Source organism: Camelus ferus, chromosome 27 (assembly GCF_009834535.1).
Source record: "Camelus ferus isolate YT-003-E chromosome 27, BCGSAC_Cfer_1.0, whole genome shotgun sequence".
NCBI lineage: Eukaryota > Metazoa > Chordata > Mammalia > Artiodactyla > Camelidae > Camelus > Camelus ferus.
The window spans coordinates 12,401,281-12,418,610 of NC_045722.1; the positions used below are offsets into that span (position 1 = coordinate 12,401,281).

Genomic DNA, 17,330 nt, shown 5'->3' on the forward strand with positions numbered 1-17,330 from the left:
GTATGAAAAGAACACGTGGAGGTGGTATGGTCGTGCAGGTCACCGTCACCGATATGGCAGTGGTCTTCGCTGAGGACGCACCAGAGAAAGATCTGACTCAGGGGGTGGATTAAGTCAGATGCCTGGAATCGGCTTAAGGGCCAGGGCAGCTGAAGCTCAGGATGTGGAGTCTGAACCAATGGCCCAGACACCTGGGTAACAGTGCAGCCGCTCCAGGGTGACTCTCTCCACCCGTCACCCTTGGCCTTGTCAGGAGACTGGTCTTATCCCCAGCCTCACAGCTGGGTGTGTTCTGGCCTCAAACCGTGACCGTTTCTGATCTCCCTGAGCTGTGTGCCGTCATCTGTGGAGATGCAGGATAGGGTGGCCCTTATCTGCAATCCCAAAACTTCAAGACTCTGAAAATTGAAAAAGAATTCTAATAAAATTCCTTTGCTTACAAAATTTGAACTGAAAGGACAGGAGACAATTTATGGCCTTTATTTACTTCACTTGGTGTCAATGTTCAAACATACAGTTGCAGAAACACTAATGTGCTTGATTACAAGGTGCTTCAGAGCCCTGTGGAGTGTTACGTCGTACAGAGAATATGCACCGTGTCACGTGTCTGAAGTTGAAAAGTTCTGAGTGGAGCATATCTGACTCCATGCATTTTATACATGGGAGAATGAGGCTCAGAACAGGGCCGAGACTCATCTGTGGCCATGAAATATCCTGTGGCAGAAATGGAACTAGAAACCTGATCTCCTGGGCTCTGCTGGCCCGATTACCCATGTTTCATCCCCAGGGGGACCCGACAAGGACTGTGGGGCCACCTGACCTTAGTCAGGAGCAGATGTGACTGTGGACCGGCTCTGCCTCTCTCACTCTGGGCTTCTGTTTCCTCTTCCACTGCTTAGGGATCAGCCCCTCTGTCCTCCCAGAAGAAAGGGCTCTGTGTTCACTAAAGGGAACGTGAGCTCCCTAACCAGGGCGAGAGATTTGGGGCTGCTGAGCTGGAGTCTGAAAAGGAGGAAAGTAAAGGATGTGCAGGAACAGGGGAATCTGGGAGAGATCAGACTGTGAAGTCACTGGAAGCAGTTTGTGTTTTCGAAAAAAATCACTGGAGGGTTGGATCACTGGTGAGTGTCTGAGGAAACACATGATATGAAAGAAAAATGTGTTTAGCAGCAAGGAAAAGTTGTGGGGAAGGAGGGTCTATCTAATCAGGAAGGATGCAACCAACAAACAGGACACAGAAGTTTATTTTTATTTCTCCCCCTTTTATTACATAAAATATAGCAAACTATATATTGTACAAGCCAACAGGGAAAACAAGCAGATAGCACAGAGCAGAGGGAGGCCGGCTTCCATCTCCACGTCATTGTCTCCAAGACAGGTGCAGCCAGGGGCACTGGGAAGAGGCAGGGTTGGAAGGGGACCAGGGGTCAATGGGACCCCCTCCCCCATCCTGTAGCTGAGGACCCTGACTCAACCAGCAGTGAGTGACCTCCTCGGGGTCACATGGCAGGTTTGTGGCAGAACTAGGATGGATGGGGCATTAACCTCAGCCTGGGGGATGCTGCTGCCACACTTGTAACAGGCAGCTTGGGGCAGTGGAAAGATAGCCAGCCTGGGACCAGGAAACCAGGGTCCTATCTTTGACTCAGCCATACAGAGTGACTCTGGACAAGTCCTGCCACCTCCCTGGGTCCAGGTGCACCTCATCTATGACAAGAGGGTTGGACTAAGCAGAGGACTTTTACAATTTCTTTTGAGCTCCAAAGTGAGGGGACTGGAACTTGCCTCGGAATTATGACAAATGACCTTTAACCCCCACCAGACAGGAGGGATGGAGCTGCCGTCCTCATGAACCACGAGGGCTTAGACAGTGAGCAGCTCAGGGGAGCCTATTCCTTGGCAATTCTTTTACTAAGCCACAGAGGATTTCCATCCTCCTGAGAAGTTAGGTCTCAGGGCTGGGTTCCACTTGATTCAGGAAAATGTAAGAATATAAGAATTCCTTGCACCCAGACTTGAGGAGGTCAATTCATACTTGCTTCTATTCATGGATATTAATCAACAATCAATCCAAGAAATAAATGGAAAATTCGAACCAACTTGAAGATTATAAGCTGGGAGACAGTCTTTCAGAAAGCTCTGCGAACTGTTCCAAAGAGGTTACGGGGGGAGGCCAGGATGCACGCGATTTGCAAGGAGGGGTAGATGCAGTCAAGCACACAGTCTGGTAGAAGATGAGTGCTCTTTGTGAAGAACAGTTATCTCAGTTAATGGTTTTAGTGCTTTTCTGATTATGGGAAGATACAAGAAACTGGGTTCATAAAAATTTCTCCCTAAAATATCTAACTATCTGAGGGCTGGTTCTGGCGCTTTTCCCAGAGCACAAAATGCCTCATCCTGATCTTCGCCCTGGGAATTCCTTTCACGATGTATTGTAGGTCAGTGACTGCAGTGACTAATGACTTTATTCTTGCAGGACTGGATGGTGGGCAACATTCTTTATCACACAATCTTCTCCTTTTTAGTCTTAATTTAGACTAAGATTTGGGAGGCATTTTTGACCGACTTGTTCCAGGGTGCTAAGAATGTCATTCCCAAACCAGGCAAGGGGTTCCCTGAGAGGCCACTCAAGGGCTATTACTCATCTAGGCCCTGTTAACAGTAGCAAAAACCTCAGCACCACCTGTCCTGCTAGTCTGTCCTGTCCAGGGTGTGAGTCCCACTTGTTGCTTCTTCCCATATCTAGAGTCACACTGTCACAGTCATTAATTTTATGAAACTATTTATCATGTCAGTCATTTCAGGTCACATAGTCTCCATTATTTTTTATCACACATTTGTTAACACAAGAAACAATCTTGTAAAATGAGCAGAATACAAGTCATGTAGCTGGTGACATCAATCAGGTCACAAGCAAGCAGTGGTATTTTCTAAGGAGTAGCATGACTAGAACCAGAAGAAAAACTGATCTTTATGGAAGAGCAGGTATTTCTGCCCTTGGGGAGGGCTGGTTAAAAATAATTCAGATGCACAATGCACACTAGAGGGGAGGGAGGAGGCCTACACAGGCAGAGAAAAGTTTTGTTTAAATTTTTCTTGTCTTACCTTAAAATGAGAATTTTATTAAACTATTTCTTAAGGTTTTCCTGCCATGGGGACCATCTTCTGGGAACCCTCCCCATCCACCCAGTCTGACACTGGGTGAAGAACAGACGCTTCATCCCAGGACAGGAATGAGTGGCAGCAGTGCGGGGCCTTCCCTGCCCCTCCCCGACAGCTCTGCTTGCCTGGCCCCTCTGGCCCTGGTGACACAGAGGATGCCGGGCTCTGAGCCTTTGTGGCTGACAGCAAGACAGGAAGAAGGCTTGGGGCGACATTTTTTATACATATATGTATACTTAAATAGATCACATTATGTGTGAGTCCCAGAGAGGCAGGAAGCTGCAGCAAAAGGGAACTGCCATGCAGGAGCGCGTGTGTGCGCACCGCACAGTCAAGCAATGCAGTTTCTTATACTGTGGCAGCGGCAATTCTTACCCAACAGCACACAGCCCCGGAAAAATTTGAAAGGAAACTTCGTTAAGAATAGGACCACGCAGCAATTTCTGATGCCCTGACCAGAAACAAGAAAAGGAAAGAACCCCAGGCTAACATGACCTTTAAGGCTGGCAGTGGCCATGTTCTTGTCCCTGCAAAGGCAGGACATGTTACTTTGGACACTGAGGCAGGAGGGGCACATCGCTGCCCCCCACAAACACTTCAGACAGTTGTCTTCAAGAATATGTGGTTCTTCGCCAGCTCCTTTTTTGATTCTCCAGAGAGTAGTTGGGCTGGAAGGCATCCACCCCGTGCTTCCTCTAAGGTGGCCTCTAGGCAGTGGGCTTTATTGAGTCTGCAAAAGTTCTGGAGCCAGTCTTGGTGGGGCTGAGCACCAGGTGGGGCCTCAGGACCCAGGGTCTCTGCTTTCAGCCTCCCGCCTACTGGAAATTATTGATCTCCAGAGATTTTTGTCTAACTTAAAGGGGAGGCATGCTGTACATCCTACTCCACTAGGAAAAAGCAGTCCCAGTCCCTAGCTACCCACCCACAATCCCCAAAACCGCCACACATACACCAACTAAGGCACAGCCAGGGGACAGGCTTGCTCTGGCAGTGAGGCCCCTCCAGAGGCCCAGAGTATGAGCATCTGCAGAGAGGGCTGTGTGATGTGGAGTTCAGCACCTTAGGAGCAGGGAGGGGGCAGTGGGCAGAGAAGGAAGAAGTCTCAGACTTCTGAATGATCAGAAGAAGAAAAATGGGACGAGGTGGTCAGGACAGAAGCAGATGAGAAAGCAAAGAATGTCTGAAAGAGCAAAAAGCAGAAAAAGTAGAAAAGAAGAGAGTGGAAAGAGAAAGAGGCAAAACAGGATGTGGGCACCCAAGGAAAACAGAAAGGGAGACAGAGCAGAGGAGGGAAGGAAACAGAGAAGAGTGAGATGAATGAGGAAGGGAGTCAGGGGTCCAGTAAGAGGGCAGCAAAGGACATCAGAACTCTATTTGAAAAGGGAATTGGGAGACCCTCGGCAGACCCTCAGTCCTTGACAAAAACCTGGCGAGTCCAGTACACCAGGTCAGCCATGTAAGCCAGCAGGTTGATGGCTGTCAAAATGGCCACAGCCAGTCGTTGGTCCCAGGCGCACACGTAGTATGTGAGATCATCTCTGCAGCTCCCATCGCTGGACCGCTGGGCCTGGCCACCCAACTTCTCATCAAACTGGTAGAGAGGCCAGAGAACCACAGCACTGGAGTAGAAGATGACGGAGAGCAGGGTCAGCCCCACCTGGAAAATGGGGAATGGGATGGGCAGTGTGTATTTCAATTTGAACAGTTTCAGCGGGATGGCCACGGCTGCCTGGATGAAGCAGATGGAGTAGACGGCCACGCACCACACCAAGGCCGGCTGGTGCAGGTACAGGTTGGTGTTGCTGATGAAGCCAAAGATGACACAGGCCACGAGGGTCTCCAGCACCTTCAGCAGGCCGGGTATAGTGTGCACATAGCAGGGGTTGCTGCCGAGCTCATACCAGTCCCAGATCCAGGCCACTTCCATGCCATAAAGCACACAAGCGATGCAGGAGAATGTGATGGCGGCGATGGCACGGTCTCGGTTGGGGCTGAGAGGCAAGAACTGGACGAAGGTGGTTGTGTAGGTGATGGAGGCCGAGAGGCAGAGGAGGGCAAAATAGCAGGCGAAGGTGATGGGAATGTTGTACCAGAAGAAAGGGAACCGGCGCTGGAGATCAAAGCACTCAACTATGATGATGATGAGGGTCACAGCAAAGCAGAAGCACCAGATGAACAAAGAGAAGTTACCTATGTCGCCCCTCCAAGTGCCCATGCTGGCCACTAGTGAGAATGCAATGCAGGTGGACAGTACCTGCAGCAAGCGGAGGCAGCAGCCCCTTCTGGTCCAGACGCCAACGTCTAAGTTCCGCAACGAAGTGAATTCGTTTCCCGTGGTGGTCATGCTGGTCACTGTTCCTGCTTGGCAGTGGTCTTCGCTGAGGACCCACCAGAGACAGATCCGGCTCTGGACGAGGACTAAGTCAGGCACCTGGAATCAGCTTAACAGCCTGTGAAGGCTGAGACTCAGGATGTGGAGTTTGAACCAATGACTCAGACACCTGGGTAACAGCACAACTGCCTTCGGATGACTCTCCCCACTCTTCACCTTGGCCTTGTCAGGAGACTAATCTTATCTCCAATCTCACAGCTGGGTGTGGTCTGGCCTCAAACCAAGAATGTTTTTCATCTCTCTGAACTATGTGCCATCATCTACGAAGACACAAGTTAGGATGGTCCTTACCTGCAATCCCAAACCTTCAAGGGCCTAAAAATTGAATAAGAATTAAAAAAAAAATTTTTTTGGTAACAAAATTTGATCTGAACAGACATGAGACAATTTATGGTTGTGATTCATGTCACTTACTGTGCATGTTAAAAGTGCAGCTGCAGAAATGCTAATGTGTTCGATTACAAAGCATTTTCAGAGCCCAGTGGGGTGTTATGTCGTGTATGCACCATGTTACATGTCTGGTCTGAAAAATTATGAATTCTGGAGCACATCTGACCCCAAGGTTTTCTGAAAAGGGATTGCAGATGGTACTGCTAACCCCGATTTACAAATAAGAAAATTAATGCTGGGGGAAGCCAGTACCTCCCCTAAGGTTGCATGGATAAGAAATGGGAAACCTGGATAAAAATCCCAAAGCTGTGGGTGTGAACCCTTTGCTCTACAGCCCAGCATTTCAGCAGGGCCTGTGGGTGGGAGCCCAGCACCCAAGCTCGGGGCTCTGGGAACCCAGGACAGGCTTTCAGGGCTATGGCCTCCTTCCACAGCCACCTGAAGAGACAGGTGTCTGTCCTGTCCTTCCTGCAGCCATCACTAGAAGGAGCTGCCATCTGAGGTGACACAGCCCTGCCCTGGGAAGGGCAGCTTCAAATGTGAACAGGGACAAGCCATGGGGTAGAGCAAGGCAGTGGTGACAAGATGATACGTGAAGCAGAAACTGTTTGAATTCTCCCCCCAATTCTGCCTTAACATGTGACTCTTGCCCGTTTGGGAGGAGACACCAACCCAGCATTACTCCAAGATGGAGCGTCATGGAGGAACCACAGAAAAACATATTATGTTTAACTTCTAAGCTCCAAAGCAGCCATCCAGGTGCAAGTCTGGAAAGATCTAGGAGTGGTGTTACCTAAGCGAGGATTTTCGGGTGGGAAACTAGTGAGAACTTCCAAGCTGGGCAGAGGGATTGGAAATGAACAGGGATGTTGTGTCTGGGTGCTGATGTGGAGCCTTCAGGGCGTCCCAGGGGAGGGGGTGGAGTGAGACAGTGATAGGCCCCCTTTTAAGGGCAGGAGCTGAGAGAGATCTGTACCTGCTGGACTTCTGGGAATTGCAGCCCTGAGGACGCACCTGGTTGGGGCCGGGGCGGGGGCGGCAGAGTGGAGATGGCTGGGGGGACTCCCACGGTCGGGGTGGCCCTGAGGCAGCCAAGGAGGAGTCTCCTGATCCAGAAGGGGACACAGGCGTGGAGCCATCTTCCCCATGTAGGAGGGGCCTGGAATGGAACTGAGAGGGAAGAACAGGGGCCTAAAGCGGATTCAGAGGTGACAGGGGACACGTGGCCAGAGTGACAGGGACAATGGAGATGGAATTGCCCAGGTTGCCTGCCCAAGACAGTCCCTCCAGCCAGGGCTGCAGTCCCGCCTCACACAGGGGCCTCCTCCAAGGGGTCCCCACGTGTCGGGGGGAGAGCTCGTCCCCAGCCTGCTCCCTCCTCAGGGACACTGCCCTGTTTCAAAGGCGCTATTGACTGAGAGGCACCCCCAGGGCTTTGGGGCCAGTACCCTGAGCCAGCAGCCGGCTTCCTGCCATGAGGGCCCTTGTCACCTTGGCTGACAATCAACCCTGGGAACAGCTGTGGCTGGAAGGAGACACAGAGCAAACCCCAAGAATCTCCCTGAATTTACAGAGCTCCTTCAGCCCTGGTTGTCCAAGGAGCCCAGGAGCCTGCTGGCCTTCCAGTGGGCACTGCTGGGGGCGAGGTGGGGACACTGGTTGTGAGGGGGGCTAGGGGTGTCACACTGTCTGTCCCCCAGGTTGTTCCCACCAACCTCCCCAAACTCAGCCTGGGATTTCCACCTAAGGCCAAAAGACAACTCTGGATCCATTTGATGCCAGAGGGGGAGGGCCTGGGGACTCCAGCTGTGTGACCCTGGGTGAGGCATGTGCCCTCTCTGGGCCTCATTTCTCCCACCTGTAAAGCAAAACGTTTGCCTGAGTTTCCTCAACAGCCCCTCTTCCATCCTAATCTGTGAGCAGGGAAGTGTCAGAGCACTTCCTAGACTTGGCTGAGCCCTGCCTGCCCAGCAGCTGGGCACATTGGACTTGGAAGGTAGTGAGTCTGGAAGGTCATGGCTGGGGCAAAGCAAGGAAGGAGGAGGTGCAAGAAGGGCAGAGAAGGAGGAGCTGAGATGGACACTCAGAGATACAGGAGGCTGTGGGGCATGGAGGAGACACTTCATAGCTGGATGATCCTGGCAAGTTACTCATCAGAGCCTCAGTCTCCCCATCTATGCAATGGGCTTCACACCTACTTTGTGTCAGTTAAATGAATAAAAGCACATGAAGGGCTTATCAGAGGCCAGGGTATGTGGCACACTCAGCACATGCCAGCCACCTGCTCCCCTCCCCCACCCCTCAGAGAGGGCGCAGAGGCCCTGGCCCCGCTCTGCACAGAAGCACATGCAAGCTGGATTTGCTCCAGGTCGGGGGTTGCAAACCACTTACATGCAGGAGGTGGCTTGCAGATGTGTTTGTTTTCCCTCACAGTGTTTTGTGGGAAAGATGGTGTAGAAATGGTGTTTCTTCTTCCTTAAGTGTTTCATAGCTGCACAGTGCTTTAATTGCACATAAAACTCCAGAATTCCAGCTCCTTTTGAAGCTGGCGTCACTCGGCCTTCATTCCCTTAAGGGAGGGTGTTGGAGCTGAGCAGCTGGTACTTCCTTTATTTATACTGTTTTCCTTCCTTCATTTTGTTTAGTTTTGTGTATTTTTCTTATTCACGTATATAACTGACATAAAGCAGGACTGTGATCATATCACATGTGCTCAGGTTCCTCCCCCTCCTCCAGGGAGCATCCACTTAATATTCAGCCTTGAACACATTTCCCACACTCGGAAATTATATTTAGACATGTGTGTACCTAGATGCACAGGTGTTTGTCAGGGTATTTGTATCTTTTTCCCCCGTTTGTAAACATGAGATTATGTCACGCACACTGAATCGTGCTTTTCCACCACCCCCTGCAGATGCAGCTGGTCCTCTCCAGGGGGCTCAGTCCTCTCCGTCCGCTTTGCTTATTCCCTTCCCTCCCAGCTCCTGTGGACACGGGACTGACCACCCTTCTCGAGATCAGTGGATCCTCCCTCTATGAGTCTCAGACACTGGGGGCCACAGGATTGTGACAAGGGGCCCTTGGATCCATTGAGACCAAAGCGCTCTATAGCAAGAGGTCAGCAAGCTTTTCTGGAAACTTAAAAAAATATATATGACAATGACTATCTTTATCATTTCTGGAAATTCATCTTGGTTTCATAGAGTTACTGCAACAAATTATCACAAGCTCAGGGGAGGGGATAGCTCAGTGGTAGAGTGTGAGCTCAGCATTCATGAGGTCCTGGGTTCGATCCCCAGAACTGCCATTAAAATAGATAAATAACCTAATTACACACCCCCCAACAATTTAAAATGAAACAAATTATCACAAGCTTGATGGTTTAAAACCATAGAAATGTATTCTCTAATGGTTCCAGAGCAGAATTCTGAGTCAAGGTGTCAGCAGGGCCGTGCTTTCTCTGAACACTCCAGGGCAGGGTCTTTCCTTGCATCTTTTAGCTCCTGGAGGCCCCCTTAACTGTGGCAGTGTTACCAGAGTCACGCTCAGTGGCTCACCGCTGAAGAAGGCAATACTGAGTGACAAGTGTTGGGTAAAGGAAAAGTAGCTTTATCTTAAGGAAGCCGGCAACGTGGGGAGAAAGTGGACTAGTGTGCGTAAGAACCAACTCCCAACTTCTCAAGTTTTAGCCAGGAGTTACGCAAGAAGGGAAGCAGGACAGGGCTGCGGGCCACGTGCTGGAGGTGGCCTGCTCTTCTATTTCAGAGTTGTGTGCATTAATCACGAGGCACCTTGCTGGCATGAGATGGTGAGTGTGACCCTTACATTGTCCACATCAGCACGTCTGTTCTAGGAGTTAATGGTCATGTATTTCTGGGGTGGGAGGGACAAGAACAAAGACAGAAACAGAGCAAAACAGAATCAGTCCATCAAACCCCTGAACAGTGTTAACTATTAACAAAACTTTGGTTGTAAAACAAACACGGTTCCAAGTCCTCACTGCCAGTTTTTCTTTCCATTTCTATGGAACAGGGGCCAAGGTCCACCTTCTGTAACTTCTTCAGGCTGAAAGTCGGTGGTGACAGGGTCTTAGAATGGAAGGACCTGACATGGTATTAAAAAATATTCCTTTTGAGTATTTTGAAGTCTGAATCTAAGAGTGACATCTCTGTATCAGTTCTCTGGGTGGTTGATCTGCATATGGTGGTCACCCATAATTCCTGAGGGGTCCAGGGGAGTAGATTTGAGAACCAATCTCATTCTTCTTGGAGAAGAGATGTATCTGATTAGAGAAGTTGTCTAGAGGCAACACTAAAGGATCAGAAGGATCATGAACTAATCAGGGTTTTGGATGACAGATCCAGCCCTGTGAAATATCAGGAGAGTGACAGACTGAGGTATCCTCGCTAAAGCATTCTCTAACCAAACATCAGAAGGAAGGTTAAAAGTGCCTAAGATTCATAATCAAATCATCTTTCTAAATAGGCACTGACTCCCTTTGCCCTTTTGTAAAGAGGTGCTTAAGAGCTCCCTGTGGGGGGCATCCCACACTGTTCTGGGGCCTCATCCTCTGGAGGTGCTTTCTTGATTCCAGTGTGATGGGCCCCAGGCTTTACACCTGCAAGCTTCAAGAAGGTACAGGTGGTTCCCGTACATCCTAGGGCCCTGCCCACTATCTGCCAGTTGTTGATCAGTTCCCTGATTCCTCCAGGTCCTCGAAAGCACCCGATCTCCAGGTTAAACAGATGCAGAAGTTCATCTGAGGGAAACGTAGACCTGGAAAGAGCAAACTGGTGAAGAGTGGTTAAGATCTGGCTTCGATGTTGAACATACTGTTTTACTAAACCTTCCTGTTCCATCACATGAGAGGACATGTCCACTACTGAGGTCTGAAAGGGTCTCCCACACACAATTTCAAAAGGGCTTAATTTTAGCCTGTTTCTGGGGACCACCCTTACCAGGAGAAGTGTGGTAGATAAGACTTTATCCCATTTTAGATTTATCTCTCCACTTACCCTGGCTGTTGTCTTTCTCAGTGTATGATTCATCTTCTCTGTTTTCCTGGTCGATTGGGGTCTCCAAGCAGTGCAAAGTTTTCACCTAATTTGCAAGATCTCACCCATCTTCTGAACAGTGTTGGACACAAAACCTGGGCCATTACCACTCTGCAATCAAATGCTCTACCCCTGAGCTGTAACGCCAAAGCCACCGCTTCTGTCCCTCTGAATGGAACCTGGCAGCCCCAAGGAAGGGACGATCTCCTTTAACTGAGCCCCAGTCACTTCCGATGCTCTCTCTGTTCTCCTGGGAAAGGCCTCCACCCATCCAGAAAATGTGTCTACAAAACCCAGCAGGTATCTCACGCTCCCTGAGGCTCCTGGCTTTCAGGGAAAGTCTATCTACCAGTCTTCAAAGAGACAAAGTCCTTTATATTGTGCTCCAGACCTTGGAGGGTGCTTTCCAGCTTGGGGATTGTTAGCACAAGTCAGGCAACCGCCGGCCATTCGTTGAGCAGTTTTCTGCAGACCGGGCCCTTTGAGGTAAGGCCACGTCAAGTTGAATAAGGCGTCCCAGCCATAATGGGATCCTCCCTGTAAATGTCTAGCACCGGGTACACGATGGCCTCCGGTGACAATACCATGTCGTGGGCGTTCACCTTGCAACAAGACTGAGGGCCATGTTAGTGAATCCCCACTCTGGAGCCCTTCCTTTATCTTTCTCGTTATAAATGGGCGTAAAGCGGGACAAGTCCTGCGAGGCGAGGGTATGAAGGCCGCCACTCCTTCATATCCTTGCTCTGCCTGCCGGGTGCCTCTTTAGCCACTCGATCCCCTTTTGTCACAGGAGACTTGGTGCACTGGCGCCCTGGGCAATGAACAATGGGGGCGTCCTCAGGTAGCAGGATGGCCTGATTTATTGCATGGAGATTGGCATGCCCTAATAACACCATATTTCAAACATTTGTGAAAAATTGCATGTATTCCCTCTGAAGCTTCCTTCTTCAGTGGGTGTTGTTTTCTTCTTGGGGTTGGCAGCCGTTCTTTCAGCTTGATCAGAACAGGAGTTGCATTTCTTGCCCGCCCTGGTATTCCATCCGCCCATTTGGTTACAGGCCTGGGTGGGGTGGGGACACCTCCTCCTTCTCTTTCTTGGGTTGGCGTAGAGCAGTCTGCAGACATAAGGCCCCCTCAGGGCGAACTTGGATCTAAAGTCCTTGCTTTTTAGAAGTGACTTGAGCATTTAGTTTACACAGCGAATCCCGAGCCAGTAGAGGAACTGGGCAGTCTGGCATTAGAGAAAACTATGACTTACTGACAAATTGCCCAGGTTACATTCCACAGGCTGGAGGGAGGGGTGTTGCCCCAGTTTCCCGGAGACCCCCACTACGGCAGCTGCATGCTGGGAGTCTCCAGGCAGGTGAAACAGGACACGGGAAGTGGCCCCAGTATCCACCAGAAAGTCTACTGTCTTGTTCCCCACCGTCGGTTCTACCCGGGGCTCCTCTGGGGAAACAGGTGTTGGATTGGACAGGTCAAAGTTTCGCTTACTATCTGAATCATAGCCCTGTTCCAATACTTGTCTTGTAAGCTTCTCCTGACTTCCTTTTTCTCTCTTACTTTCTTTGTTCCCTTTATGCTTAGGGCCATCTTTTTTCCAATGGCCTTCTTTACAATAGGTTCACTGATCTTCCCCAAGAGATCCCCAATTTCCCCGAGGGGCCTTCCCAGGGGGGCCTTCCTCTTACCTCTCTGTACCCTGTCAACAGACACAGTGCCTTGCTTCCCCCCACTTGTCTCCTGGGCATCGAACACCTGCTAAGCTATGTCCAGCCGCTGGGAGGGGTACATCCCTAATGCTCCGTCCAGCTTTGGGAGCTGCTTTTAGATATCAGGAGCACTTTGTCCTGTAAATGTCAAGTTCACCCTTCTAGGATTTTCCAGGGCCTCAGGGTGTACATCTAAATACTTTCTATATGCCTGATACACTCTTTCTAATCAAGTGGCTGGGTTTTCATTGGCCTCCAGTTGCATCTCTTGGATTTTATTCAAACTATGCTGCTTAGGGATTCCGTTCCATAGACATGCCAAAACACATCAATGGTCATGTTCCAGCAGAAATGTGTCCCCACTGGGGTCCCCTTCAGGTTCTATTAATGGCACTGCTAATGCTGGGTGGGGGGTGTTGGCCGGGTCCTCCTGGTGGAGGCATCTGGCTGCTTTCCTGGCTTTGTCTGGAACAAGGTGCCATTCATCGGCTGTCAACATAACCATCATCAAGGCTTGTACATCAGCCCATGTTGGGTGGTAGGTTGAAAAAAATACTAACGAACATTTCCACCGTTTTTTGTGGATCATCTCAGCATGGAGGTTGGGGGTTTTTCCAGTTTAGTAGGGCTGAGGTGGAACACGGAGTGTAAGTCCAGTAATAGTCAACTGGCTGTCCTTGTGCATTGAAAATTCCTGGTGGGAATTCTCTTAGTGGAAATTGTATTCGCCCTTCCCCTTCTGGTAAGGGACACACCCTGGCCAAACTGAGTGCCCTGCCACCTCTTAAAGGGAGAGACTATTTCAGACTTTGTTTCTTCCTCGTACTGTGGGGGTGCTGAGGCTCCACCCAGTACACCTGAAGTCCTCCTCCCTTCAGAGAAAGGAGGCGAGCGAGGCCTCAGACCCTGGTTAGCCACTGCTTTAGGCATCAGGATAGGAACCACTGCTGGCTGGGGTAGACTGAATTCCCAAAGAAGCTGACGCCCCCTCTTCTTCCTCCCTTGCCTGCAAAGACTCATATGTAAAAGCGGTAGGCTTTTCACAGTCTAGTTTCCCTTTTTGTACCATTAATTTAGTGCCCTCGTTGGAAGTATCCTTATTACAGAGTAACGTGAAGTCTAGTGCGTGTGGAATCGGTCCTGCTTGCCAGATCTCTGACAAAACAGTTCTAACTGCAAAACAGTAGAGTACCTGAGAAACCCATTCTGTTCTTCAGAATCAAAAACATACATGGACCAGGCTGTATTACAATAAAAGCCCATTCTTTTCTTGATCCTAGGGTGTGCACACGCTGGGACTTTGTCCAGAGCACATCTGCTCCTTCAGAGACCAGTTTCCTTCTTTCAACAGACAGTGAAAGTAGGCTGTCGGCAAAGAGTGGGGAGAGACAGAGAAAGTTCCGGAAACTATCAAGTTCAGCAGCTGTTCGGACATACCTGTAAATCCTCTCCCGGAGCAGCTGGCTCCCCGACCTTCCCAGCCGCACTCTCATCCTCACCCCAAGAGGAGGAGGAGGGGCCAGGAGCCTCTGGGATTTGACTCCTGCCTGGCTGGCCAACACTTGTTACCCAGAGGAGGCTTGGCAGCTCATCACTGAAGAAGGCAATCCTGAGAGACAAGTGTTGGGTAAAAGAAAAGTAGCTTTATCTTAAGGAAGCAGGCAACCTGGGGAGAAGGTGGGCAACTGTGTGAAAGAAGCAACTTCCAACTCCTCAAGTTTCAGGCAGGATTTATATAAGAAGTAAAGCAGGAAACAGCTCCAGGCCCCCTGCAGGGAGCTGGCTGATCTATTTTCCCAGACACATAAGTCAGTCCCGAGGCGCCTGGCTGTCTTTTAAACCTAAGTGTGGTCGTCACATTGTGCAGATCAGCACATCTGTTCCAGGGGTCAGTGGTCAGATATTCCTGGAAAAACAAGATCAAAGACAGAATTGGAGCAAAACAGGCAAAGCAAAACAGAATCTGCCCATCAAACCCTGGAGCTGTGTTGAGCTATGAACAAGTCTTTGGTTGTAAAACAAACACCGGTGACAGTGACCTGCCTGTGCATCACAACCGCCATGTGCTCGTCCTCAGGCCTGGGATCCATGGCCATCGTGGGCTTCTTCTTCTGCCTGCTGCAGCTGCTCTCCCCCTGCATGCCCTTCTCACTGGGGGCCAGGGGGGACACTTTGAAGGGGGGCATAATTAACTGGTGCATGTTCGTCTGGTGCTTCTGCCAGTCCCGCCTCCCCTTCTCCTGGGACGGCTTTCTCTGTGCCTACGCCTTTCACTCTGCCTTCATCTGCCTCTCAGCCTCCATCATTTTCAGCACTACCTACGTCTAGTTCTTGACTCAGGGCCTCACCCAGAACCACACCATCGCCGCCACCGCATTCTTCTACATCAGTTCTGTGCTTTATGCCACTGAAGTGGCCTGGGTCTGTTTCTGGCCTGGAGATATGTACTGCTTTGTGCCCACCTTGCCAGATATGCTCAGGAGGCTGGAGAACTATGTGGCCTGTGTCATCTTCGCCTTCATCAGCAGCCCCTACCTGTACCAGGACCAGTAGGCCCTGGTGTGGTGTGTGGCCGTGTACTCCATCTGCTTCATCCTGGGGACCGTGAACTTCCTGTGAATGGGTCTGACTGTGACAACAAAAGGCTGCACATCCCCTTCCCATCTCCTGGTGGGGCAGGCCGTGCTCTCCGTCCTCCTCTACACCTGCTCTGTGATCCTCTGGCCTCTCTACAAGTTCCATGAGGAGTTGGGCGGCCAGGCCCAGCGGTCCAGCGATGTGAGCTAGAGTGATAAATTCACCTCCTTGGCATGCATCTGGAACCAACAACTGACTGTGACCATCTTGACAGCCATCAACCTGCTGCTTTACGTGGCTGACACAGTGTACTTGGCCCGAGAGGCTTTTGTAGGGACTAAGGATGGGCCGAGGGGCTCCTGATTCCTCTTCTAACCACAGGTATCTTTACTGAGTTCTGCTGTCTTCTGCTGTCCTCTTCCTGTCCCCTCTCCTCACTTCTCATGTCCTTCCCCATTTATCTCTTTGGCTCTTTCATGGTCATCTTTGTTTTCTCATCTGCCTGTTTCCTGTCCACCTGTTCCTATTTTCCTTCTTTGATCAATCAAGACCCTGAGACTTCTTCCTTCTCTGCCCACCCCCACTTCCTCCCTCCTGAGGTGCTGAGCTCCGCATCACACAGCCCTCTCTGCAGATGTTCAAACCAGCTTTAGAAAATAAAACTTAAGTTTGAGAAATACACCAAATGAAGAAGAAGGGGAAGGGTTAGTTTCCCAGCTGATCTCCACATTCCCTGCAGCCTGCATGGGCAGGCTGGGGAGGAGCTGAGAGATGCCCTCAAATGCCTGTCTACATGTCAGAGGGAAGGGAGGTGCCTTGGGTCCAGGGGTCTGGGCAGGGAGAGCCTGAGTGGCCGGGGCCTCCCCCCAACCCTTTAGCACACACCATTGATGGAGAAGATCCCCAGGGCCCAAGCCTCAGGCCCTTCCCTTTCTCCCCTGCTGGCCCCGGGCTCCCCATCTCTAGGGGGGAGGTCAGCAGGTCCCTCATCAGCCGGCCAGCCAGGGCCTCCTCCACGCAGGGATGACTCCAGCTGACACCACCCCAGACGGTGGCCTGAGCTGCGTCCAGAACAGAGCCCAGGGCACAGATGGTCCCATTCTCTGGCTCTGGATCAGCTTCTTGGAAAAATCATGGATCCAGCCTTCGTCACTGCAACTTTGAGGGGAGCGAAGAGGGGCCCTTCTCTCCTGTGGCTTCAGGCACCTGCCTGCCTGCCGCTGGGGCCAGTGCCAGCTGCCAATCCATGTGGTCCTCATCTATGTGGCTGACTCCTGTCCCAAGATCCCTGTATGGAGATGACTGGGCCAAAAGAAGGTGAAGAGGTTCCAATCAGTCCCTTTCTAAGCTCTCCACACACTGGCTGGCGTTTTCTGGCTGGCTTGTCAACAGGAAGTGGTCTGGCTGAGATGGGGGCGCTATGCAGGACCTCTGGGTGGGACACTGCAGTCAGACCAGGACAGACAGGAGTCCAGGGTTGACTCCTGGACCCAAGAAAAGAGGGAAGGGGCTCAGCATTTACTGAGATACTATTGTGTGCTGAGCTTTGCCGGGGGACAGACTTGTATTAAAATCCAGGCTGTCAGGGAGTAACTGTTCAGTCTTGAGCAGTGACATATGGACTCTCTGAGCCTCAGTGTCATCATCTATAAAACCAGGGTGACAACAATAATATCTTTGAAGATGAGATGAAATAGAGATAGTAAGTCATCTAATCAAACAGTTGGTGCTGAAAAAATATTGCCTACTTTTTCCCTCTCGGGTAGAAGGTGCATGGTGAATGCCAGGCACAGTTTAAGTTCCCGAAGCCAAGTGCCTGGGTTCAGATCCCAGCTCTGCACCTACTCCCTGTGTGATGTTGGCCAGTTAACCACCCTGTGCTGTGAATACGGGGACAATGAGTATGCAGTTCCCGGGCTGCCGGGAGGGACCAGTGAGTCTAGAGCAGCACCGGGCGTGCAGTGAGCCCTGTGTGTGTCACCTCCTGTCATCGCTGTGTCTGCAGCCCCAGTCCTCGTGGACCTTTCTTAGCTGACGACACAT

At 50.8% G+C, this 17,330-nt stretch overlaps 1 protein-coding gene across 1 annotated transcript; it reads right to left on the reverse strand.

Moving 5' to 3' along the window:
* Positions 1-4,415: 4,415 nt before the first annotated feature.
* Positions 4,416-5,490, reverse strand: LOC116660183 (myeloid-associated differentiation marker-like). The gene has a single exon (XM_032468923.1). The coding sequence runs from the start codon at positions 5,375-5,377 to the stop codon at positions 4,571-4,573; it is 807 nt and encodes a 268-aa protein (XP_032324814.1). The 5' UTR covers positions 5,378-5,490; the 3' UTR covers positions 4,416-4,570.
* Positions 5,491-17,330: the final 11,840 nt, after the last annotated feature.

Bases quoted from the DNA above. Each gene is read 5' to 3' on its own strand.
- LOC116660183 (XM_032468923.1), bottom strand. From the start codon at position 5,377: ATGGGCACTTGGAGGGGCGACATAGGTAACTTCTCTTTGTTCATCTGG.